The sequence below is a fragment of the Anabrus simplex genome, chromosome 1 (assembly GCF_040414725.1).
Source record: "Anabrus simplex isolate iqAnaSimp1 chromosome 1, ASM4041472v1, whole genome shotgun sequence".
NCBI classification, from domain to species: domain Eukaryota; kingdom Metazoa; phylum Arthropoda; class Insecta; order Orthoptera; family Tettigoniidae; genus Anabrus; species Anabrus simplex.
Window position 1 is genome coordinate 711488273 of NC_090265.1, and position 27280 is coordinate 711515552.

Sequence of the window (27280 nt, forward strand, 5' to 3'; positions counted from 1 at the left end):
CAAAGAGATCATCTTGTGAGCTGTTCTTTTTATGCAAAGTATGAGTAGTGTGAATGAAGAATAAAGGAGTTCTGAAAAATTGATAAGACATAAAACATTTCTGAACCACTGGTTTTTTTTTACTTTATTTTTACTTTATTCAGTCGTATACATTAAAGTCTAATAGTATTAAACAGAGTTAGCTTTTCAGCTTCTTCTTCCACTTCCACAACTTCTTCATCCTGTCGGACCTGGCTGCCCTTTGGTTGTCAGTAATGGTGTACTTCCTTCGTTCAAATGTTAGGAGTTTGAATCATAAGTGTTTATTCCTTAGAATCCTCTTCTCTGCCTTCAATTTGGATCATTGATAAATATAATTCTAAATCATTCATGATCTCTGTGAACCAAGTGTTCTTTGTTTTATTTTTCCAGAAGTAACTGAATAACTGCATCACTAGTCAGGTTTCTGGCAGTCTAAATACATGACAAAAAGAAAGAGCAAGTCTCCTTTTCCGCATTGTATCTATTATTGATTCGCTTTCACGATGTACGATATAATCTCCATTGGCCATCAACTTGATGTTTGTTATTGATGAATATCCTTTTGATTCATCTATCTACTGTCTGCAGTTTATCAGTTGTGATTTAGTGTTCAACTTGAAGAGTGTTTCACTAACATAAAGTTGCTTTGTGTTTTACAACTGTATTGTAATGTTGAAATTTAGCATTCATGGAGAGGGATTTTTAAAAAAATAAGTTGGCTAGGTGATTCACTGTGCTGTTTTCAGTTTAGATGTTCTGCTGTTGATTGACGTTTTCTCTTTTGTGTTCCAGGTTATAATTTCGTCAAGATATTGGAACGTATTCACAATCTTAATTTGTTTGCCTTTGTCGAGGTGAATGGCTGGAGTTTCAGTTCTGAAGGCCAGCATCGTTTCAGTCTTTTCAAACAAGATTTGCAGTCCAATTTTTGCAGCAATTTTCTCTAGTTCTTGAATATGAAAATTAGCTTCTTCCACGCTACTTACTAGTAATGCAAGATCTTCTGCAAATGCTAGGCAATTAAATGTAATATTTTTGCCTGTGTTGATGTTTGCATGACATTTCTGTACCCATTCTCGCATGACTTTCTTCAGGGCACAGTTAATAATAGCAAGAGTCCATCTCCCTGTCAAAGTCCAATGTGGATTTCAAATGGCTTACAATATGAAATTTCACATTTTGCCTGTCCCTAACTCTGATACTTTTAATACAGCTTAAGACATGTTGAATGTATTATGTTACAGGGGGACAGCAACACCGAACGTGAAGGAGTACTCACACAGATAAAGAGAGCTCAGCAGGAGGCCATTTTAAAGAATATGACGGAGGAGCAACTACAGGAGGAGAGGGAGTAAGTCTCAAATGGAGCAAGGCAGTACAAAGCCTACCACTTCAGATTCTTTTTCTCTGCCAAAAGAGAAGCTATTTCTGTAAATACTGTCATTATCTATGTATAACGTGTTGTTTAATAAACATTCACGACAATTACCACATGAGGACATAAGTTTCTCTTTACTTAAACTTAATGAAAATTTTGTATAGCTTGATTTTTAGGGGTAGCTGCGTTTGTTTGGAGTGACTTTAATGAATTTCATCTTGAAGAAAGGTGTTTTTCCCTCTAAAGAAGCTACACATCAGCAAGTGCTTATCTACAGCATTTCTACACTTTCAAAAGACCAGGGATGACTGGCTGCAGAAGAATCAGCCAGCTTAGAGTTCGCTGATGACATGGCATTACTAGCATAGGATAAAGAAGAAGCCCTAACAAGGCTTGAAAAATTACATGAAATCGCAGAAAACACAGGACTAGGATCTCATACAAGAAAACAAAGCACATGGAATACAAACTTGATAAAAGAAGAGCATCTGGAAACTAAGTATGGGGGAAATCAAGACGTTGGTATCTTGGTGAAGGGATCCAGCCAAATGGGCTTGATAAAGAATCAAGTAAAGGATGCCAGAAAGAAGGAGCTAGCCTATAGATCAGTGCAGAATAGATACAACAAAAGAACAATATCTTACAGGGCAAAGATTCTACACTATACCACGGTTGTCAAACCAGAGGGATTCTACAGTTCAGAATGTCTGATACTGAACAAGAAAGGAAATGGAGGAGCTAGAGAAGAAATAAATAGAAGTCTTGAGAAAGATCTTAGGAAAAAAAAATTGATGGTGCTTGGAGAAAATCTATACAAACAGTCAGAGAAGATCACAGGTACCGTACATAAGAGGAGACTGAAGTTTTATTGGCACCTCACGAGAATGAACGAGAATCTACTGATGAAGAAAAGAAGTGGTGTTGGCAATTATTGTTTTAAGAGGAAGTACAACTGGGCAACCATAATCTATACAACACTAATCAGAGAGGAAAAATGGAAGGGAACTGACACTTTGAAAAATGAAGGTATCAGCCAAAGGAAGATAAGAGTCATGAATGGCGTGAAAATGAAAGACTCCCTAGGCCTTGCAACCTAATGCCATCGGGGTCAGAAAAGAGCAAGAGTGTAATGGAGATGTGTGTCTAGCTACGATTGATAAATTCAAGGGGTTTCAGGAAAAGCAGAATGAAAAGGGTTTTCCTGAAACCCCTTGGATTTATCAATCATAGCTCGACCAAATCAGTTGTCTCCTGAGGGCTAAAGTAGACCAAAAGAAGGAAAAGAAAAAGAAGAATAGAAAGTTTAATGTTTATAATAATCATTGTTTTATTCTGGCTTAGTGGTATTTGGGCATTTGGGGCCTTGGTTTTTAACCAGCCATTCCTATTATGACTTTTATGACCATGTAGATTTGTAGTTTCTCATAGCTATGTATGGCTGTGAAAGCTGGACCATAAATCAGCGAAGTGGAACAAACATTGATTCGTTTGAGCTATGTTACTGGTGAAGAATTCCTTGGAAGGCTGAAAAGGCAAACAAATGTGTAATTCAGAAGTTCAATCCAGATGTGTTTTGAAGCATTTATTACCAGGTTATACAGTAGCTGCAATACTTTGGACAGATACAATGAATATGTTACTGGAAGTACGTGCTCTTCGTGTGGGTTTATGAGCAAGGATTTAAATGGTTAATGGCACAAAATTAATTGTGAATTATAAACTCACTAAATATGAATCCTATACCTATACAATATTATAAAGATAGACACATGTGAATATAATATATTGACAATGATAATGAAAATGGCTGAATAATTACACTACAGTGATTATTGATAGAAAAACAGTGGTCATATGGAAAAAATCTGGTGATGGTATTCCTTGATCTAGAGGAGGCATACAATAGTGTTAATAGAGAAAAGGTGTGGGAAACACTGGAAGGAAAAGGGTGTGGAAGGCAATCAAGGGAACAAATGAAAGCAATGTATAAGAATTATTTCAGTTGTGTCCAGATTCCAGTGAGGCAGAACAGATTGATTTAGAAACCAAACTGGAGTAAGACAGAGAAGTGTATTATCTCCACTTTTGTTTATAATGGTTATGGATGAAATTCTAAAGGAAACAAAGGCAAAGTATTGTAATTGTTTGATAAATAATAATAATAATAATAATAATAATATAAATGACTGAATAAATAAAATTATATAAATAAATAAAATACTTGAAATAAATTAAATTAATAAACATAATTAATCAAAATGTCCGTAGTATGGGCGCCAAAGTTGACCAGAATGGATCCTTTGAATTTAGATAGAGCATGATAATTCTTTATATCCCAGGGCATGTATATAAAAGCTGCGTACTGGTACATCTGTTTCAGGCCTTACATAATCTTCTGAAAACGACTAAATAGGTAGGAACTGCACCTAGGTTCATCAATAACTCCACTGATTCTAAAACATCTAACTATATTCTCAATAAAATCCGTACATGAGCACCTCATCAACACACCAAAATACACTTATAATACACAAACAAAATATTACTGGAAGACTTCATATTTACAACAACAAAGAAAACAGTGGGAAAACGAAAGCGAGAACTAAGCCACCATTTGCGGTTAGTCCGTTGAACAATGTACATATATGTAGATAAGTACCTTTCACTGTCTCTGTATCAACACGACTTGCCTATTCTTATAATCGGCACTTATAATATCACACAGATACTGTACCTCGTAATACTGTGTTCACTGATTTTAACACTTGTTGTAAAGATATATACATTTGATCAACACACGCTTTTCGTTCCTGAACATAAATTATGGTAAGTCTGAGATATAGCACCTCCCAGCTTTCAGCTACATGTAATACCAGGCTGCCACAAAATGATACAATACTTCGTTGTATGTCAGTCACTTTTCACAAACATAAAAAGACTACGTTCCACAAACGTTGGAAGTCCAGTCCAGTATAGTGCAACAGTGTCACTCCAGTACCGTTTATCCAGTTTCACTCCCGTATCGTGTGTCCGCACTACTTCATCCCCGTACAGTGTGTATCAGTTGATTGCCGCTGTGATGTCGAAGTACAGTAGAAGTCCGTAATAGTGAGAATTCACAACAGCAGAAATTTTACTCGCTATAGTGGATTGTTGTTATATCCGATTTTTGTATAAAAGTCGGAAAACCCCCATGCACATTATAATCGGTATGAAATGGCAATCATTTTGTTCAAAACTTGCGTTTCCGCGGATGATATCCACACTACGACTTGTTTGTTATTTTTCAAAATCCAATACAACGTGAAAGTGTTTTAATTTCATTCTGAAAAAAATTACTGTTCCGTATTTCTTCAAATCCAAGACAAACCCCATTTTTTCCTTTAAAAAAATTCAATTCAAGCTCAAAAAGTGCTTTGTAAAATCATATGAATGCTTTTCTTGTACAGTACGCATTTTAATACTATTTTTTATGCCGCATTTTTTTTTTTGCGACTGCACAATATTATTTTTTATTTCCGCGGGTTTAATGACCATTCACTTAAAATTGGCATCATAATCCCGAAAAGAGAACCCGTTGAAAATTTGCCGGCAATGGTTATTACACGCGTCTCTACAATACGGCGATCCGTCAGGAAAACATTCTTGCTGTCTGTAAAATTGTTACAGTACTTTTACTCAGCGTCATATACAGGGTTATTCACCTAACATGTTACACGGAAATAACTTCTAAACCGTTAAAGATATCGGCATTCTGTTTTCATATTCGTAAATGGTAATCAGGGTCTTGTAAAATAACGTGCTACTTAGTCTCATGGGGTGATTAATAACCGAAATATTGATACTAACTCCATATTTTTAAATGGAACGTCACAAATTTATACATCTGGCCTAAAAGTTCTACTGCGTACAAGTTCAAATATGTAAGTATTTTCAAAATCGGACAAGTACTTTTTGAGATATAAATAAGAACAGCATGCGCTGTTTCACATGCCGCATTAGACGGCGTGCAGTCGGGCAAGAACATACTGACGCGCAAGCCTCAGAACGGATACCAGGCATGTATTGTAAACATAATGTGATGTACCGAGGCTAGGAAAACAACAGATAGGGAATCTGCCACCTGGACGACTGCCCTAAATGCATATCAGGATTGATTGATTGATTGATTGATTGATTGATTGATTGATTGATACCGTAGCTTACCCTGGGTGTGCAATGTTATTGTATGACTGGCAAACGCACAACAGGGAATGGAGATTATTATTTTTTTGTTTTGTTTTGTTTCGTTTTGACATCCATGTGTAATAGGCTGCGCTCAGTTTAGCGTCTTTTCCTATGGATGGGAATGGGAAGGATTTGGAAAGGACGTCGGACGTGGCCTATCCCAAAGGTACTTATCCGGTATTTGCCTGGTGTTGAACATGGGACTCCATGCAAATCACTTCCATGTTGAACGAGGCAGGACTCGAACCTGCGCTCTCCCGAATGCAGAGCAGTCTGTCGAGTTTTTTAATCACGTGTAGTGGCTAGCATTCATAGCTGTCACCGCGGTGGTTCGGGTTAAATTCCCGGCTCTTATAAGCCATTTAATTCTGGTTGGAGGGCTGGAACGGGGTACACTCAGCTCCGTGAGGCAAAACAGAGAAGAGGTGGATTCGGTACCCATCTCACCTATCCTGGAAGTGTTTCCGTGGTTTTCCACCGCTACTCCAGGCAAATGTCGGGATGGTTCCTTACTTACTACAACGGCCGCCTCCGTCCCAATTCCTCACCTGAATTACAAATACAGTACACTACTACAGACACCACAATAACACAGGTTATCAGACACATTCTAACACACATACAGTACACACACACACACACACCCAAGCACATGGGGCTACACGACCACGATGACCAAGCCCCAGAGATGAAATAACAACAACTATTCTCTGTACCCCTCCGAGTCTTAATCACGTTCATCTGGAGAGGAACCCGAACAATAAGATGCATTACTGAAAGTGCGACCATATAAGCATTACTGTTCTGGAGTAGACTTTGTGTTTGAAAATGTGGATTTTGCCATGCAATCGCAGTGTGAATGACACACGTCCTGCAAACAAATGGAAATAGTAAGATAAGGTAGTGTAGCTGCTATTAGAGGGCATAGGAGGGGAAGATCTTGTCCACCCTGTTCTCTTGGAAAACGTACCCCTTAACATACGACAGGATATGTGGTTCCAGCACGACGGTTCTTCTGCCCACTATTCAATTGTGGCCCGGCAAGTCTTAAACGAGATATTCCCCGGTCGATGGATTAGACGTGGAGGCCCCACAGGATCTCAAGCGACATATCATCACAACATGTGCTGCATTGTCGAGGGAAACTCTTCGGTCTGTGACATCATCCCTCACGACACGACTGCAAATGTGCATTGCCGTTGATGGTCAATATTTCGAGCACATAATTAAATAGACACAATGTGTATGCAGATCACTGAGATGCAGTCTGGCTCCATGGCTAAATGGTGAGCGTGCTGGCCTTTAGTCACAGGGGTCCCGGGTTCGATTCGCGGCAGGGTCGGGAATTTGAACCATAATTGGTTAATTTCGCTGGCACGGGGTCTGGGTGTATGTGTCGTCTTCATCATCATTTCATCCTCATCACCACGCGCAGGTCACGTAGGGCGTCAAATCAAATCAAGAGACCTGCACCTGGCGAGCCGAACTTGTCCTCGGACACTCCCGGCACTAAAAGCCATACGCCATTTCATTTTTTACCGAGACGCACGTATTCAAACATCACCCACCTCGTATCTTTATTGTTGTGATAATTCAGCCTCCAGCCAATCAACGATTGGCCACGAATGGCTTTGCCACATAAAGTACTGAACTCATTGCCAACACGGTCTCTACATATAAAATCCCAAAATGCCTGCCTCATAACAATTACACTGATGAGACCTTGTTATGTTCCCATTCCTACGCCCTTAGGATCATTTCCAATGAAGTCTACCTCGGACATTATTCATTTGCTTTTCTAGAAGGAGCTCTTCGGGTGTTTTGTGTTATGCTTATTTCTCAACTGATACAGTAATATGTACTGTACACTAAAACCAGTGACAATTATAGCTTTCGTTATGCTCCTTTCAAGGCAAAGTACTTACTTTAATCCTTTTAAAAACATCTACCCTCCGTGTCCTGTCATGACTTCGCTTGTCATACACACTTTACAAACCCATCACATGTGTACAGACGTGCACATTAATGGTGTCCCGACATAAACAATCAACACTGCCCCACTCCAGTACTGAAAAGAAGGGGAGAGAGTGAAGGGGTAGTGTTGAAGGCCAACCCAGCACAAAACATGGGCGAAGAGAGTGAAGGGGTAGTGTCGAAGGCACAATGACTCACCTTCTCGCTTAACGCATTGCTGCATGGACTGCTTGCAGACAGCCCGCTACAAGACTTTGTTGTTATCGAAATGGGCACAGTGATGGATGTATTGAAGTACAGCATTAGGTTACCTACTCGTCCGGCCCCTCGGTGTACGGGGCAACGCGTCCGGCCGCCCCGAGTTCGATTCCCGGCCGGGTCGGGATTTTAATTGTAAATGATTAATATCCCTGGCCTGCGGACTGCGTGTTTGTGTCGTCCTTAACGTTCCTCACATTCAACACTCAACACTTCCGCAATTCCAATTACATGCAGGTTCATATATTGTGCAAGTAGGGGCAAAAGAACTCTATAGGTCGACGCCCTGAACAAATAGCATTTTAACATAAACAATTAAAAAGTAACCTACTCTGATAATTACAGTATTAAGAGGTAAACCAAAAAGTATTTTATACTACAGTAGTTAGGAATATTTTGTAGCTGCGTTATATGGGGTCTACCTATCCTTCTTTACCTCGTTCTTGCCATATTTCTATCCATTTCCAAACTGTTTTAAGACTGCATGGTATTGCTTCTGCTATGGGGACCATGTGAGCCTCCCACATGCCAATAATACGGCCTCGATTCACCTGCGATAGGATAGGAGCCATCTTATTACAATGTTACAGTATAACGCCGGAATACACAGACTGTGTGTTCAGCACTACCTGTTCACTCCCTTCCCCTGCTTTTCAATACTGGAGTGGCCTTCAACACTATCCCTTTACTCTCTCCCCTCCTTTTCAGTACTGGAGTGGGGTAGTGTTGATTGTTTATGTCGGGACACCATTAATGTGCGTGCGTGTACGAGGTGCTTACATGCCTGGTATCCATTCTGTGGCTGAACTCACTCCCAGGAAACTGCTTGTGCGTCAGTATGAGGGCTTGCCTGACTTCACGCCATCTGATGCGGCATACAAAACCGCGCATGCTGTTCTTATTTATATCTCAAAAAGTACTTGTCCGATATTGAAAATACTTACATATTTGAACTTGCACGCAGGTGAACTTTTAGTCCAGCTGTATGAATTTGTGCCTTTCCATTAGTATCAATATCTCGGTTATTAATTACCCCATGAGACTAAGTGGCACGTTGTTTTACAAGACTATGGGTACCTTTTATGAATATGAAAACAGAATGCTAATATCGATAACGGTTTAGAAGTTATTTCCGTGTAACATGTTAGGTGAATAACCCTGTATAACCAGCTACTGCTACACGCACGTCTCGCTTGCCGGGTTCGGCCAACTTCAGCGGCTAGTGATGTATAGGCCTAATCGCAGACGTTGAAAGTCAACGAACGAGTTTATTGTGCCACGGTATGGCCTCTACGCCCTTGCGTTTTATGTGCACATACCTCACAATTTCATTTTCGACTTCTGTAAAGCGTCCTTGTTGCGGACTACTGAATGCATTTTTTGTATCTTTGTCTTCACGCTGATGCCAGATATTGGCTTTAGTTAGGCCTATGCCATATTTTCTTGCGGGTGCATAATTATTCTACATTTCCGAGTGTTTAATAACCACTAACTTAAAATTGGCATCATAATATCGACGAGAACTCGTTGAAAATTTGCCGGCAATACCTGTTCCACGTATCTTTATGACTATCCATCACGAAAATATTCTTGCTGTCTATAAAACTTAATTTTACTAAGAGTCAGGTACAGTAGACGCGTTATAATTCTGGCACTGAGTAACCTTGGCGTTTCTAAGAATTTGAAGGCTCGCATGTTTTGATTCTATTCTGCAGATTAGAGAAATGTTTTTGTAGAGGCTAATAGAATGTTATTCTCTCTTCACTATTTCCCGAGATCTGGTGACATTACACACAGGCACTGTACAACTGGTTGTCATGGCTAGCGATGTATAATAAAGAGGCGGTCGTTTGTCAACGAATTTTGTGTGTGCGTGCGCGTGCGGGGGTGAAAAGAAGCAGTGTGGTTACCGCGAGAGTTGCCATGGTATTCATTACTGTTAGGCCGCGAATGCAAGACGATCCTTGATTTTTCGCATGAGATTCTGAGGGGAAAAAAACCGTCTTTGATTCGGAAAAATATGGTAGTATCACTCCAGAGCTATTCTTCTTCAAATGGCGACACCTAACCTAATCGTATATATGTCATGAAACGTATGCAGAGAAATGAGTTATCCTCACTAAAAATTTACATGTGACTAGCCTTTCCGAAATATAACTAGACGCAAGAAACTATGAACTATCCTCTGAAATCAATGATGTACTCTGCCATATCTTGAGGTGTATCACATTCTGACTTAAAGTAAATAACATTAAAATTAAGAGATCGTTTACTTCAGCCGTTATTTTTAACGAGTTAACAACTGCTATCCCACGTTATTTACGCATTTATTACGAAAACTTGTTATCCTCTTTTATTTCGAATTTTCTTTAGAGAATAGCAGTCATTGGATATTAATAATCGACTCCAACATCGCCTTCGAATGTTGACGAGAGAGCTCACACATGCACATAGTGAGAAAACTATACCGTACCAAAGATGATCGATCGCAGTTTGTGGCAAATGTTTCAGTTTCCTTATTCAAACAGCATCACCTATCCTAACTTAACCAACTATAAATATGATAAAAACATACTTCAAGTGCCACTAGAGAAATGATAACCTACTCGCTATAAATTTAAATAATAGCCTTTCCGTAATTTAACCAGGCGCAAGAAAATATTAACTAACCTGTGAAATCAATTACCGGTATGCATTCTGCCATATCTCGAGGTGTATCCCATTTTTACTTAATTGCAGTATTTAGCATTAAAATTAAGCGATCGTTTAGTCAGCCTTTATTTTTAACGAGTTAAGAGCTGTTATAATACCAATATAAATGGTCGTTAAGAGCTGTTATCGGACATGTTATTTATGCATTTTTAGGAAAATATGTTCTCTTTCATTTTGAATTTTCTTTACGGAACAGCAGTCGATGGGTATTACTAATAGACTCCGACATTGCCTTCGATTGATATAGATGTGGATTCCCATAGGGAATCTGAAACATTTGTTCCGAATGAGTAAATTTATAATACCAATATAGGTGTGCTAGGTACCAACTGATGAGCCCAGCCTAGCACATGGGGGCGAAACGCTGGCAACAAGAATGAGTTAGCTGGAAAATTTATAATGTCCAAAAACAGACCATTCATATTGGTATTATTATTGCCTTCGAATGTCCACAAGAGAATTTGCTAGGGACATAGCGAGGAAATGGTACTGAAGATAATTGATTGCATGCAACATAATCGCTGGGGTGTATATAGTATATCGATAACGGAAAAAATCGCGCGCGCTTAATCGCTCGTAATAACGGATGCGTCAGTGATAGGGCTCTCGCTGTAACTGAAGGATAATACATAGTTTAATATAGGAATTTTGAAGGGACAGCAAAATATTGTCGGTATAATGGGGTTCTCCTTATATGCCGTACTCGCTATAGCGGACTTCTACTGTATATAAAGACCTCAGCTCTCACATGATACGCCGAGATTGATCCTGGCCAGCCAGTCAAGCACACCCTGGACTACTACTTGCTCCCAAGAAAATAACAAACTCTGGGGTGTTTCACATGAGTCATATAACTTTCCGAGTACAACAACAAACTCATCTCATCAGACTAGGATATATAGGACTCATGCAAAGTTTCCAAGTTCAATATAGCAATGTTTCCCAGCCATTGTACAAAACAAATTACATACTACATATATGGAGACCCCCCAGCTTACAAATATTAATGACAAAATATACAACTGAAATACTGACAATAATAATAATAATAATAATAAATATAATAATAAATCGAATACTGACAATAATATCTCTCACTTCTACATGTAGTGTGAGGGTGTGATAGTCTATCACAGTATAGAAGGGATATGAAAATATTGTTGTTTGCAGATGACATAGTGATCATGGGAGTCATCATACAGAAGTGTAAATCCAAATAGAGGCTTTAAATGACAATATTGAGAAATATGGTATGAAAATCAGTGTGAGGAAGAGCAAAACAGTGGTGATGACAAGAGGTGAAAGAAAAGGAATGGTTAGTATGAGCAGACAAAACCTTGAGGTTGTTGAATACTTCAGATCTTTGGGAAATGAAATAATACAAGGTTGGATAAGGAGATCAGCAGAAGGGTACAAGCAGGAAATATGTTCTACCAGAATATAAGGAACGTGGTGTGGAACAGAGAAGTTCCTATGAAATGTAAAGAGATAATGTACAAAATGTCCTATACCCCTAACATATGCATCAGAGACTTGGACTTTGACAACAGAAATGAGAGTAAAATTCAGGCCAGTGAGATGAAGTTCCTGAGGAGTATGGTATGGAAGACGAGGAAAGACAGAGTAAGAAATGTTGAGGTCAGAATAGAGATAGGGTTAGAAAAACTGAGTGATAGGATGAAGAAGAATAAATTGAGATTGTTTGGACATGTTATGAACACAGAGGAGGGAAGGAAACCAAAAGAAGTGTTGGAGGCTGATAGAAGGAAAGAGGGCAAAATCAAATCAAATCAAATCAAAATCTCTTTATTTGCAAATGAGGTGTCTACCTCGGTGGCAAATGGTACACTAAAATACATTATTGTCAAGCACTAAATATTAAATTAACAAGAGAAGAAAATTTTTCCTATAATACAATATTATACAATTTACGCTAACAATGTTTTCTATTAAACACACAGCTCGTCCTTAATAAATTTATATTGTTTACAAAATTCTACTTATAATATCTCCTGTACTACTTACAAATATAGTCAACTGATATACAGTATGTGGAATTACTTCAAATGATACTACACAACTGGTATAACATTAATATTTACATTGCATTTATTTATTTACTATTTTTTTTTTTTTTTTTTTACCCGTTCTGGATCCTAAGTAGCATAACGACCTGCTGCGTCTTAACCAAAGCCCCTTTTGCCACCACTTTTCAGAGTTCCTGAAGGGCCTTCACAGCTACCGTAGCGGTCCCAGGGCCCTCGAAGTCCCCACTGTACTTCACCCCTACAGGCAGTCCCCTACTTTGGCTGTCCAAACTCCTTAGACCAGGGGATGGAATTAATTTATTCACACACATTTTTTTATTTACAATAACCTGCACTGGTCGAATGCCCTCTAACACTTAATTTATTTTCTCTGTTGCTGTTTATTCTCTTCTTGAATATCTGTACAGATTTTGGAAAAGGATCAAACACTACCCCTGGTAAACTGTTCCACTCCTTCACACCCTTCCCAATGAATGAAAATTTACCCCAGTCGCTTCTGCTAAAATACCTTCTAATTTTATATTTGTGGTCAGTCCTGCCGATATAATTACTTTCCAACTGAAGCCTCTCACGTATATCTCCCCATGCTTCTTCTCCTGTATAGACTCTATATAATCCTATAAGTCTAGTTTTCTCCCTTCTCTTACTTAAAGTTTCCCACCCAAGTTCCTTTAACATTTCTGATACACTACTCTTTCTCCTGAAATCCCCTGTTACAAATCTTGCTGCTTTCCTCTGCACAGTATCTATTTCTTTTATTAGGTATTCTTGGTGAGGATCCCAAACACTGTTTGCATATTCCAATAATGGACGAACCATACTCAAGTAACTTTTTTCTTTTAATTCTTTGTTGCATTCTTTAAGTAGCCTCATTATAACATGTAATGATCTGTATGCTTTCCCAACAGTGTCATCAATATGACCCTTCCAGTGCAAATTACTTTCAAATCTCACACCTAAGTATTTGCACTTGCCATCTTTTGGGATAACTACCTCATCCAAAGTATATTCAAATTCAGTTTTAAAGCTCCTGTTTGTAAAAGTTGTAACAGTTGATTTGCCTCCATTAACCTTCATATTATTTTCTTCAACCCATTGTTGGATACTTTCAAGGTCCCTTTGTAATTCTGAACAATCCTCAATGTTGTTTATTTCCCTATAAACAATTACGTCATCTGCATACAATCTTATTTTTGATGTTATATTGTTCCCTAAATCATTTGCGTATATTAAGAAAAGTAACGGACCGATTATACTACCCTGCTTTACAATGGCGAAAAATGAAAGTATCCTCCTATTCAATACATCATATATTCCGTCATTAGACGGAGACAAGTTCAGACATGTTTCGGCTCGTTTGAGCCATCTTCAGTGAAAAAATTAGGGGGGTTGGAATAATTTACATACTATCAGTTGAAAAAATGCTAAAAAACATAATGAAAGCGCAAATGAAAAAACAAACAAAAGAGAGCCTAGACGGAAACAAAATAGCACAAATATACAATATTTACATCAATATGCAGAGCAAAAAACAACTTATTGCGACAAAATTCAGTGAAACAGGTGTTAATTTGAAATAATAATTGATACTAAAAACTGCGTTAACCTAAGAAACAAGGGAATGAGAAAAACAAATGATGCAGATGGAAATGAATAATAGTAGCACATGGTGAGGTTGTGGACCTCATAGTTTACAAATTATTAGTTTATAAAAACGACAAAACAGTTTGAAATCGCTGTCAAAATCCTAGTGGAAACCCATCACATAAAATTGGTCAGGAGGAGAGCGGGAGCAAACATTTTGAGAGAAACCAAGCCTGAATTAACCTGCAGGTGAAAAGCCTGTGATAAGGAGAAAGAACACCTTAAATTTAAGGCTTCAGAAATAGCAGCATTCTTAATATCTTCTCAATCTAGCGGTCCCTTTCTTCATTATTGTTTCATAATGTTGGCTGGTGTTTTGCCTTATTATAGAGGGGTCGGAAGGGCCGCATATAAAAATATGAGAAGCTGTGTTAGGTAGAAGACAGATGCATAGTAAATTGTAGTAATCTAGTGGAAACCGTCAATGAAGTTCTAATGGTGTGCAGTAGGTGGTTGTCCTCTCTAGTGGCCTGGCTTTCTCAAAGTAACCTGTGCAATTCCCTTCCAAACTTTCTCTTCCTGAGATACATTATTTCCTACTTTGATTTTCTGAACCCTTGAATTTAGAAATGTTCTTATCCAACGTATAACCCTTACGTCCAATCCTATTCCCTCCAATTTCTATAATAATATTCCATGTTCCACTCTATCAAAGGCTTTGGAAAGATCTATGGCTATGAAATCTAACTGACCTCCTGAATCCAACTGATCTGATATGTCCTGCTGAAATCCCACCAGTTGTGCCTCACAAGAAAATTTCTTTCTAAATCCATACTGGCTCCTCATGAACCAATTTTTATCATCACATATCCCTCTGATGTACTTCGATATTAAACTCTCCAGAATTTTACAAACTATACTGGTCAGGCTGATTGGTCTGTAGTTCTCTGGTTTCCTTTTATCACCCTTTCCTTTATAAATTGGTATTATTATAGATTCCTTCCATTCCTTTGGTATTACACTATTATTTATGACATAGTCAAAGAGAAATTTTAAATAAGGCGCTATGTACCACCCCATTGTCTTTAATACCTCCCCAGTAATTTGATGACTTCCTGCTGCTTTTCCTTGCTGAAGCAGTTGGATTTCTCTGAAAATATCTTCGTTTGTGAATGAGAAGCTTCTTCCTTCCCTCTGTCTCTCTCCATCTTCTGTTTCGGTTTCCAACTCTTGACAATCATCTACTGAATCTCTAAATTCCCTACTAAATAGGTTTGTTTTCTCAGTATCTGTTAAATAGTGTTCACCCCCTTCTCCCACCATTGTAGGAATTTGGATTCCTTTTCCTTTTTGATTCCTGATATATGAATACAGCTTTTTCCATTTCCCTTTGTGGTCATTACCTTCTTGAAGTATGCCATTCATATAATTCTCTTTTGCTTCCTTTTTCACTCTATTCAGTTCCCTCATTAGCTGTTTTCTAGTTTCTCTACTCTCCCTACCCTCTTTGATTTTCCTGTTTACTATTCTACATTTTCTTTTTAATTTTCTTATTTCCCTTGTATAATAAACAGGGTCTGAGGTCATTTTACCGTTCTTAACAGGTACAAATCTCTTCTCTCCTTCCCAGATAATTCCTTTAAATTTAGCCCAAAGTGTATCCACGTTACTCCCTTCACTTATCCAACAACTGAATTGTGATTTAAGGTAAGTCTCAAATTCATCAACTTTAGTTTTTTTGTACAATTTCTTGTCTTGTGTAACCCTCTTATTAAGCCTTTTTGGTACGAGTCCTACATCCTTTATTACAGCCTTATGGTCTCCTATTCCTTCAATTACCTCAGTTTTATCAACAATTTCCCATGGTTTAACCAAGAATACATCTAGTAAGTTATTGAGACGAGTCGGTTCTTGTACTACTTGTGTAAATCCTCCCTCCCAAATTAACTTATTTGCCAGTTTCTGTTCATGGGCTTCACTTGCAGCTCCTTTCCATTCAACTTCAGGCAAATTTAGATCTCCCCCAATTATTACCATATAATTATTATTGTTTTTACGAGTATAATCTATTATTTTTTCAAAGATTTCCATGTCTCTTTCCTCTCTTCCAGGCCTGTATGTTCCTATAATTCCCACCTCCTTCATATTATCACAAACTAATTTTATCCCTAATATTTCATCCCTTTCATCGGTAAACCATTCATGTGAACAGTAAGTTTCCTTCACCAGAATAAACACCCCCCCTCCCTTTTTATCTCCTCGGTCTCTACGATAGACTGTGTACCCTTCTGGAAATACTTCTCTATTACCCACCCCTTCTTTCAACCACGATTCCACTCCTATCACCACATCAGTCTCATAAGATTCCATCAAGTACTGAATTTTAATTGTTTATTTACTACACTTTGACAGTTTACCAAGAGCAATCTCAGACTCCCTTCCTCCCTAAAACTTGACTGTTGCAATTGGGTAACTTGAAATTCCTTACTATCCTGAGTTTCTTTTTCTAGTTGACTGAGCCAGCTTGAAGTACAGCTGGCTCTTTCTACTAGTTTTCCTGGTCAGTATTATAACTCAAGGGAGTTGTCTGTTTTACAGTACATATCTTAAGATTAATAAAATCTAGAACAATATTTGCTATCTTTCATTTACCTGAATTGTTTAGATGGAGGCCATGTTTTGTATAACAGTATCTCTCAAAACTGCTGCATTCAATAACCTGAGTATTCCGAAAATGTTTACAAATTTTAACAATATCTGTATTGACCTTGTCCACTTCAATGTTCACACACGAGTCTCTACTCAAATCATGCCTGTGGGGCACGTTCACTAGAAAAACGTTAGTGTGGGTCAGCTTCCCTAGTGTATGTTTAAGTTGTGATCTTACATTCTTGGCGTCGTCGCGAGCTACGTCGTTCGTCCCACCGATGATAAGCACTGCATCGCCGCTCCCGAAGTTCCTAGTTGCTGCTTCTACGTTTTCCACAACACTGCTGATAGAAGCTCCTGGATATATTTCTCCAGTTGCTGCTATATTCTCGTCGTTTATCACTCCCGCAATTCCCCTTCCTTGGCTATCACCAAACACAGCTACCTTCGCTGATTTAGGCCTACCTGGGTCTTGAATCTGAATTCTAGGCCTAAATTTTAAACTCGGCACGGCAACGGATCGCGATGATTTGGTTTCACACGCGCGATCACTTTCTTCCAGAATTAAATTATTTAGGGCAGAAAACCTATTTCTGATGTTTATTTCCGGCAATTCAGTTGTAGATTTCTTCTTAGCCGGCCATCCACGAACTACTTGACACCACGTGCTCGAGTTTGTTACTTGTACCGGTATATCACTCAAAGAATGGTCAGTCCCAAATTCTAGCGATCGCAGTCTTTCTTTTAATTCTTGATTTTCAACTTTAAGAGTCTCATTGTCCTTTTTTAGAATGTTTATAATTTCTAATGCACTTTTATATTCCTCATCGACTGTTTTCGGTGCTTCGTCAACGCCGTCCCCAACAACAACATTCCGAACACACTGCTCACAAATCCAGTCAACATTTTCATTAGTTTTTACGTCTCTAGGGCAATTTCCGCACTTATAATGCCACCATCGATCACATGAATCACACAACATTCCATTTTTCACTAATTTTCGACATTTTCCGCACTTTTCGTCACATTTTACGGTTAATTTACTCGGAGAATAAAACACTACGGCGAGGCCCAGAGCAAGATGGATGGACTCTGTCAAGAACAGTATAAGAAACCCTTGTGGATGGGGGACACAGATGAAGAATTCACCCACGGTATCGCCTGACTGTTGTAAGAAGCGACCAGGGGATGATTGTATTAGAACCATGAAAGTACTTGTGATTAGTACCATCACGCCGGGAACGCCATGAGTCACCTTTACTTGCGAGTAGTACCACTATGTTAGGTACACAATAGGTTTGTGATTAGTAGCAACAGAAGGTGAGCCTGTATGGGTTTTCCAGTACCTGAGGTTAGTACCATCGTGAGAAACACCACGGGAATACCGGCGCCCGTGATTAGTAAACCTAGGTGAGTAACATCATGGGTTTGTGTTGCCTATGAGTTGCGCCATTATGTGAAACACCATAGGTCTGCGTTACCAGTGCGATGTGCAATACTTGTGAGTAGTACCATAATGTGTGGAACACCGTGAGTCTGTGCTACTTTTGATTAGTACTGCAACATAACAAATATCATGGTTCTACTTTACTACCGATAAGTACAATTATGAGGGGCCGTTAACCTGGATTTTGGACCCCTTTAGACAACAAGCATTATCGATTCAGGTTTGTGCTTCAGAAGCAGTCCCTTGGTCAGTAATACTATTGTTTTACGATAGTTTCTGGGTCGGATCCACTGATAGTTTTAAATTAATATCCATCCATCCTTCATCATCACAATTTTTATTCTGGTCAGTGGATGATTTTGAACTTTTAAATTGTCATTACATTTCATCACATTTCTTAACATTACGGGCCGATGACCTAAATGTTAGGCCCCTTTAAACAACAAGCATCATCATCAGTAATATAAGAATAAGAAGACTGGACTGGAATACAATTACTGAAGAAGAGTGGTGGAAGGAGAGGTAACAGTGGAGAGAAGTGCCATAACACCCCGACCTGGCAGGAGCTGGACAAGGGGAAATGAAAATGACATAACACTCTCAACAATACAACTGTAGCCTCCAAATGCTTTCCGCAGCTCATTCTTCAGCTGGCCTGTTAACAAATGAACAAGTACTTTACAAGAATGATGACAAACACAAAATGAGTTCTGGTAGCGTATTCATTAGTATAGGCGACCACAGCAAACACAAGAAAGCTGAATTTTCTCGAAAACCATCAGAGTTAAAAGTAATTGTGATTAGTAATTCAGTATTGAATCAGCTTCCTCCGTGCGGTTTTTATGTATATTAAACTATCAGAATTACGAAGAAAATGCATGCAACGTTTCCTGTAGAAAATTTTAATTTCAAGGCCGCCTAGTGAACATTTTTCAATAGGGCCTACCATTTGCCCATTAATTGCCTAAATTTGGGACATGCCCCTGTAAAAAAGAACAATTAGTTTGAAACAGTGAAATATATCAAAATTTTAAAAAATGTCCCTTGTGTGACTCACTATTCCAAGCTACGAGTATATCCTTACCTAATTTCAGCGTATTGATCCAGTAGTTTCTGAGCCTATCCGGAACAAACACAACCTCATTTTTATTAATAGTATAGATATACACGTTTGAGATAGAATTAACTTTTCTGGAGATATTTAAAAGTTTCTAAATAATGACATGTCCCTTATTATTTCTCGTGTTGTTACGTCTGAAGTCCGCTGAGCACATATCTCAAGATTCTGTGTGCTGACAGTGTATGCTTCATGGCTGATATAATGGAAAATTTAGTGTAATATCTCTGATGAACTAGAAATTTCATGTCATAAATTTAACTTGATAATCAGTGTGTCCAAGACCCACGTACTGAAACAACCTGCTAGAGGTGCATCTGTAAACAACACTCCTTTACAATTAACTGGAAAGCAAATTGAAGATACTTTTGATACTTTGGAAGTATGATTTGCAGCGATAACTTGCTGGAAACAGAGATTGCTGCACATATCTCCAAAGCTGTTGCTTCTACTGCCATTGGTAAGCCCAATCAACAAGTTTGGAAATCATATGGTATACATCTAAAGACCAAATACATCTTAAGGCCAAGTTAGAACAACATTACTTTATAAAGGTGGAGATCGAGAAAATGTCCAGAACTGGCACCCTATAACAATCTACTCCATATTATGGAGAAGTGTTGAAAGAGCAATAGATAAAATGCTCAGAAAAATGTCCTACTCAGTCCTAATCAGAATGGTTCTGTATCTTGATGGGAACTTTTATTAATTCATCTATTGTAGAGAGGTGCATGAAAGACTCAAAACTTAAAAGGAGGGATTGCTGCATTGTATTCCTACACATCTCTAAAGCATTTGATAATGTAACTTTAAGCACCATTCCTGTTTCACAAAAACTTAGAACACTAATTATTAATCTCCTTAAGGAAAATTCAACCAGCATACAAATTAATGGAACAATTAGAACAAGTCATATCCCGATCAAAAAACGCATTGCTCAGGGTGCTCCCCTCTGTCATATACTATTCAATTTAGCAGTCGATCATGTTCTGAGAGAACTAAGTGAAAGAGAAATAGCCGAGCAATGTGGGTACAACTTAATCCCGGGTATGGCAAATATGACGGCGCTTATTTTTGATGATGATGATGATGATTGTTGTTTAAAGGGGCCTAACATTGAAGGTCATCGGCCCAGTACTACAAAGAGTAAGGTCATATTTATGCATAAAAGTCAGCTGATCACCTCTGCTCTCACAACAGTGGATGGGAATACAATAGAGTGCATTTCATCGAATGAAACAATATGGTACCTTGGGGTAACATATCAAGACTAAATCCTTCTGCAGTAATCAATCAGCTCTCAAGAAATTTGAACCAGTTGGTTAGTTCACCCCTTCTAAATATACTTGACCAATATGTGTGGCCACAGTTTATCCACCCATTCCAGTATGCACCTCTGAAAAATCTAACAATGACTTGGAATTTTTGAAGCTCAATGAGAGGCTTTCATTCCACATATAAATATTTGCAAAAGACTGATGCATTTGAGAAGCCCATACATCAAAGCCACTAGAAAGCACCGTACTGAAATCGCCATTCCTTCGAACACTTGCTGCTTAGCAAGGAAGAAGTTGAACATCTCGAAAACCCTCTTCCCAAGCTCATCCGAAAAGGACTCCGCGAAGATTCCTTTAGCATTTGGTGCACATTACCATCCAAGGGTAAGGGAGTGTCATTTTCTTGCACCTCGTACCATTAGGGGCTGATGACCTAGCTATTAGACCCCTTTAAAGAACAAACATCATTACCATTAACAGATGCGTCATCAGGCGAGTTGGCCGTGCGGCTAGGGGTGCGCAGCTGTAAGCTTGCATCCAGGAGATAGTGGGTTCGGATCCCATTGTCGGCAGCCCTGAAAATGGTTTTCCGTGGTTTACCATTTTCTCACCAGGCGCCTTAATTGAGGCCATGGCCGCTTCCATCGCACTTCTAGCCCTTTCCTATTCCATCGTCACCATAAGACCTGTCTATGTCGGTGCGACATAAAGCCACTAGCAAAAAAAAAAAAAGAAAAGAAAAACAGATGCGTCTTCGAGATCTTTATGCAAAGCGCCATCTCAAAAAAAGACTAGGCCAAACTCGTATATGTACTCCTATAATGACCTTGGACAACTGTACTGTGCAAATGAATATTCAAGACTAAGACTGAATTAGCTAGGACAAACACAAAATGAGAAAAGGAATCCATCAGGTCAGTGTAAGTAATAGCACATGTATTTATCTTTTTATTTCTTCCATTTTCCTGTCTTTATTTGGCTTTCTTTTTATCCTACACTTACCAAATCAAGACTGAAGATCAGTTAAGACTGAAACCTGTCTCCTGATGAAGGTTAAAAGCAGAAGCGAACTTGTTGGGGCTGAGAAGAGATGGATGTAGAACTGGGATTGATGAGAGAGCCAATCTGTATACCCCCCGTGGGTGGGAGACGGTATCCCCTGCCTGTCGTAAGAGGCGACGAAATGAGACCATCCGTGATTAGTACCATTACGCGATGAACACCATAGGTCGAACATCTCGTGATTAGTACTACTACAGAGGGGTCCAGAAAAATGTAGACACTCTCTGATAGTCAATATTAGTGGAACAAAATGACATACCGTTACAATTCTTGCACGGTGGGAGGTTATTTTTGTGTGTTCAAAGCGATCCTCATTAGCATGCAAACAACGTCGATGCTGCTGAACTGCTGACCGAAATACGGCTGTGAGTGTTGCCGGCGTGATAGCCGCACAGGACGCCTTGTTGGTTTTTTGTAGCTCGTTCAGTGTAGCTGGCTTCTGTCGATAAACTTCATTTTTCACGGTCCTCCATAGGTAGAAGTCAAGAGTTGTAAAGTCTGGACACCGCGGTGGGTACTCAACAGCTCCTCTTCGACCTTATCCATCGTCCAGGTACATTTTCATCCAAGTAGGCTCTGACAACTCTGTGATAGTGGAGCAGAGCACCATCTTGTTGTAGGTGAAATCCTTCATTTCTAAACATGTCTCGGATGGACGGTACCTTTGAAGAAGAATGGGCCGATCAAACCGCGCGATGACATACCATACCACACGTCAAAACTGGGTAGATTAACATGTTTGTCCATGTGAACGTGAGTATTTTCAGGAGTCCAGTACATGCAGTTATGGAGGTTTACAGTACCATTCAATTTGAATTGTGCTTCGTTAGACCAGATAACCATCCTTGCAAACCGTTCATCCTCGCAAAGCATGCTTTCGAGTTGATCGGCTTACCCCGCTTTCACATGCACCCTGAATCACAGATTTTTGAGGTGACCTAGTAAAATGTTGCAAAACAGCAGCGCTGGAAACAGGACTTGTTGATGTTTATGGTTGGCCAGACCTTTTCTTATGCACATCTTGAACAGTTTCATCAGCTTCAAATTTATCCTGAATACAATAAATTGTTGTACGTGTTGGTAGTTGAGTTCCGTACACATTACCCCATTGCCACTGTTTTCGTACTTTCTGTACCACTTCAGTACGGCCTTGCGTTGCTCAAATGACAATCTTACTTCGTTTATTGCTGCACTGCCATATGCTGAAAAAGATTGTCACACCATTAAACTGTTAACCATTATAACATTTATTTGTATTGAAAAGGTGGACCCTCTAAGTTACCTCTCTTAAATTGTTACGAAAACAATGGACTACGCTACAGTACAAGAATTGCAACGATATTTGCTATCTAAAACTGTCTACATTTTTCTGGACCCCTCTGTACATGTGCCTGGTTGTGCTCCCTCTGAGAGCAATAATCACTACTACTTGAACTCATACCGCTACTGCTTCCAGCTGGGTCTGTCATTAGTATCATCAGGGGAAGATCCTTATGGGAGTAGTACCATTATATGATGAACACCGTAGGTTCTGTGTTCCCTGTGGGTAGTACCATTATGTGAGGAACATGAGGAACACCATGAGCTCGCATCTGGGAGATAGTGGGTTCGAATCTCACTGTCGGCAGTCCTGAAGATGGTTTTCCATTTTCATTCCAGGCAAATGCTGGGGCTGTACCTTAATTAAGGCCATGGTCGCTTCCCTCAACTCCTACGCCTTTCCTATCCCATCGTCATGTCGGTGCGACGTAAAGCCACTAGCAAAAAAAAAAAAAAAAAAAAAGGTATTACATAATGTGTGATACACTGTGGGTCTACATTGCCTGTGATTAATACCACTATGTGCCACTATGTGAGCAACACCATGAGTCTACATTGCTTGTGAGTAGTACCCTTACGTGAGGAACACTGAGTTGCCTTGAGTAGCGCCATTATGTATGACATACCCTGTGTACATTACCTATGATTAGTACCACTATGCAAGGAACACCATGAGTTTTCATACCTGCGATTATTATTACTATAGAAAAACATCATGGATCTGCTTTATCAGTAATTGGTACTATTATGAGGGGCGGGGCCAGTGTTTGGACCCCTTTAGACAACAAGCATCATCTCTGAAAATAAGGGACAGTGAATTGGGTCCACTGATTGTTTTGACCAAGCAAGTGGCCGTGCAGTTAGTCGCACAGCTGTGAGCTTGCATTCGGAAGATAGTAGGTTCGAACCCCACTGTCGGCAGCCCTGAAGATGGTTTTCCATGGTTTACCATTTTCTCACAAGGCAAATACTGGGGTTGCACCTTAATTAAGGCCATGGCCGCTTCCATCCCACTTCTAGCCCTTTCCTATCCCATCGTCGCCATAAGTTATATCTGTGTTGGTGCGACGGTAAGCAAATTGAGAACAAAACTGATTGTTTTGTATCCATGGTAATTGTTTCATCATCATTCGTTTTAGATTTAAGTCAGTGGAATACATTTTAAAGTTTTAATTATTGCTTCATTTCGTTATACCTCGTATCATTAGGTGACAATGACCCAGCTGTTAGGCCTCTTTAAACAACAAACATTATTATTATTATTATTAAAGCGTCTTTATTGTGGCGAAGTTAGGGCTCCCGGCCCTTTCTTACACTTAACCACTTCAAGTATATACAATGTATATTTTACATAAAATTTAAACATATGAAATCCTTACAACCTAAAGTATAACTAAAGCAACTAAAGTATCACTAACTAAACTAAGGTGAGTGAAGTATAACTAAATTATATACAGGAACACATTGCAATAAACAACCATATTCACTCTCATTCATGCATCCCATTCACACTCAAGAAAGACTGGAAGTGCTTAAAAGATGACGCTGGCAAAGGATTTTAAATTTTGTCTTAGATTTAGCTTCCCTGATGTCATTGGGGAGTTCATTTCACCAGCTCATGGCGGTGATCGTGAACGATCTGTTGTAGGTTGCGGTTCGATGCACAGGAATTTCTAGCGTACAGCCTGACCGGGTATTGAACAGGTGCAGGGAAAATCATCATCAGCATTGCCAGTCTGTATGAAGGTGTCGAGATTGCCCTTGTCCTTTAAAGTTTTCTTTCTTTTTCTCCCCCTTCCTGCACTGCCCTGTCACTGTGTCTTTCCTTTTAAGTGTTCCTCTTTAAGTTCCTATTTTTCTGACCTAAAAAGCAGTGGATGGACTGACAGAGGGAGGAGATGTCTTCATTCTACTGATGCCGAAGATTGGGCAAAATGCGAGGAGACAGACTTCGTATAAGGTGGATGAAGAGAGAGAGAGAGAGAGGAGCACATAATGAGATTAACAAAATGACAGGTCTGTGTGGAAACAGGGAGCAGTACCAACAAGAAACAAGGACAGTCTCTACATCTTATTTTGTTTATCTTGTGACGTGCTGCAAGAGTAGATATATGTTTATATATTTGGCCTTCTTCAAGTAAAAATTTTATTAAATTTTATCGTCAAAAATTGTGGTACACCCCGTATTACATGTGTCCTTTTTTTTTTTTTTTTTTTTTTTTGGGGACTTATACAAGATACAAGTTTTGAGAAATTTTCAACGATAAGACAAGTGTCTAATAGAAAAAATTAAATTTCACTGGTTTAAATTAATCAAAAGGTAACTGCGCTCATTGGTCATAAATTTTGCAGGGCCGCTTCCGTTTGCACCATCTAGCATGAGCTACCTTTAGGAAGCGTGTCGCAGGTTGTCTTAATTCTGTCTTCAGCATCATGTAGAGCAGATGTGTTGTCCGGGAACTCTGTGTTCTATGGGAGCTCTGGCTTCTCTTGGAGTAAGCAAATCTTAAATTTCCTAATGTAACTTTATTTTATTTCATGTTTTAGTTTGTCACAGGAGTTTGCCGGTCGATTTTTCCACCAGGAAATCAATTGTGATTTACGATGGTGTAAAGAGGTCTTACATCCCTCTTCATGTTGCCATGAGGCAAGCCTTTTATAATATTTTAATGACTTAAATTAATTTTTCATTAAGCTTGACCTCAGTAAATCTGCTTCTTTTGGAATTATTAACCTTCGACCTGTTTTTTTTTTTAGTGAAGGCGGTCGCTTCACATTACAAGTATTTTCCATGAAGACTAGCATCACTAAGATTGTAAAACTGCAACTTCAGGGTTTTTTTTTTAATTTCGTGTTTAATGTTAACGGTAGTGTTCATTTTCCTTTTTAGATGTTTTATAATAAATATTTACTATAAGTAGATGTTACTAAATTATTCTTTGGTCGAAGTTTTGGCCACAAAAGTTCTTCGACCCACAACCTCGTAGGGTTCCTTCCGCTACCTCGTAGGGTTCCTTCCACTGTCCACATCCTGCTGTTAGTTTCTGTGTATTTTACCTTGTTTAATTTTGATTTTCTGATACAGTTTTAATGAATCTAAATTGTATTTAATGTCCAAATTGAGCCTGCTACATATCTAATTAATAATGTTCAAAAGAAATAATCTTACACCTGCATAAATTTTTTTTCTTTTTTTTCTTTTACACTAAGTAAATAACTGTTCAATTTGAAACTTACATGAATAAAGTAGGAAGCCAAGTAAATTACCTTACCAAGCCTGTGCAAGAAATGAGGCGTACTACAGAGATCTTCCAGGACAGTAAACAGTACCAATTCTAATTTACACTGCCTAATAAATGATTGCACTGTGTAGCACAAGGAGGGCACATACTCATTAAGTGGCTTCAATTGGATATGTCACAAGGCATGCCAATTTACTTGCTGGTTCCTAGAGAACAAAGAAACAGTGAGGAAGCTGATGATTTTGGTTTACTCAAGAACAAAATAACGCTACAAACTAATTTCTTCTCGCATAGCTGTCAGCTTGCATTCTGGAGATATTGGGTTCTAACCCCACAGTCGGCAGCCCTAAAGATGATTTTCTATGTTTCCCATTAAGGCCACGGCTGCTTCCTTTGCACTCCAAGCCCTTTCCTATCCCATTGTTGTCATAAGACCTATCTCTGTGTTGGTGCAAGATAAAGCAAATTGTAAAAACTGTCTCCTAAATATACTAAAAATTTTAATCATCATCAGTTTCCCTTTTTCAGCTCCAGCTGTGTCGGATTGTTGATGGCACCTTTCCATCCTCTGCTGTCTAACCACCATTGCTCTACTCCTACACTGTGTTCTAACCCAGGTTCCTACTTATTATGCTGTTCTTGATCATGGCCAACCACCCATATCAGTGTGGGTCTATCTCTTACTCTCCTTTCTTCAATCTTACCCTCCATTATCTGCTTCAGTATCCTTTCCTCATCCATCCTCTGAACATGTCCAGACCATCTCAGTTTATTTCTCTCTACTCTGTCTCAAAGCTTTTCTCCTCCAATTGATTTCCTTCCTTCCTTATTTCTTACTCTAGCCTGTCTGTCTTTACTACCTCCTTGCACTGCTTTCTCCATTACAAAAGGTTGGCCACAATCACAGCAAAGTCTATACGATGTTCGGCTGTCCTCATCAGTCTCCTAGAAGCTAGTCCTGTCC

The 27280-nt window shown here is 39.0% G+C and overlaps 1 protein-coding gene across 1 annotated transcript in view; it reads left to right on the forward strand.

The window, feature by feature from the left end:
- Positions 1 to 27280, forward strand: part of LOC136857380 (uncharacterized) — a 59473-nt gene that overhangs the window by 21110 nt on the left and 11083 nt on the right. The window contains exon 2 of the mRNA XM_067136014.2: positions 1266 to 1372. Within this exon, the coding sequence (XP_066992115.1) occupies positions 1266 to 1372 (107 nt within the window). The remainder of the gene's footprint in view (positions 1 to 1265; positions 1373 to 27280) is intronic.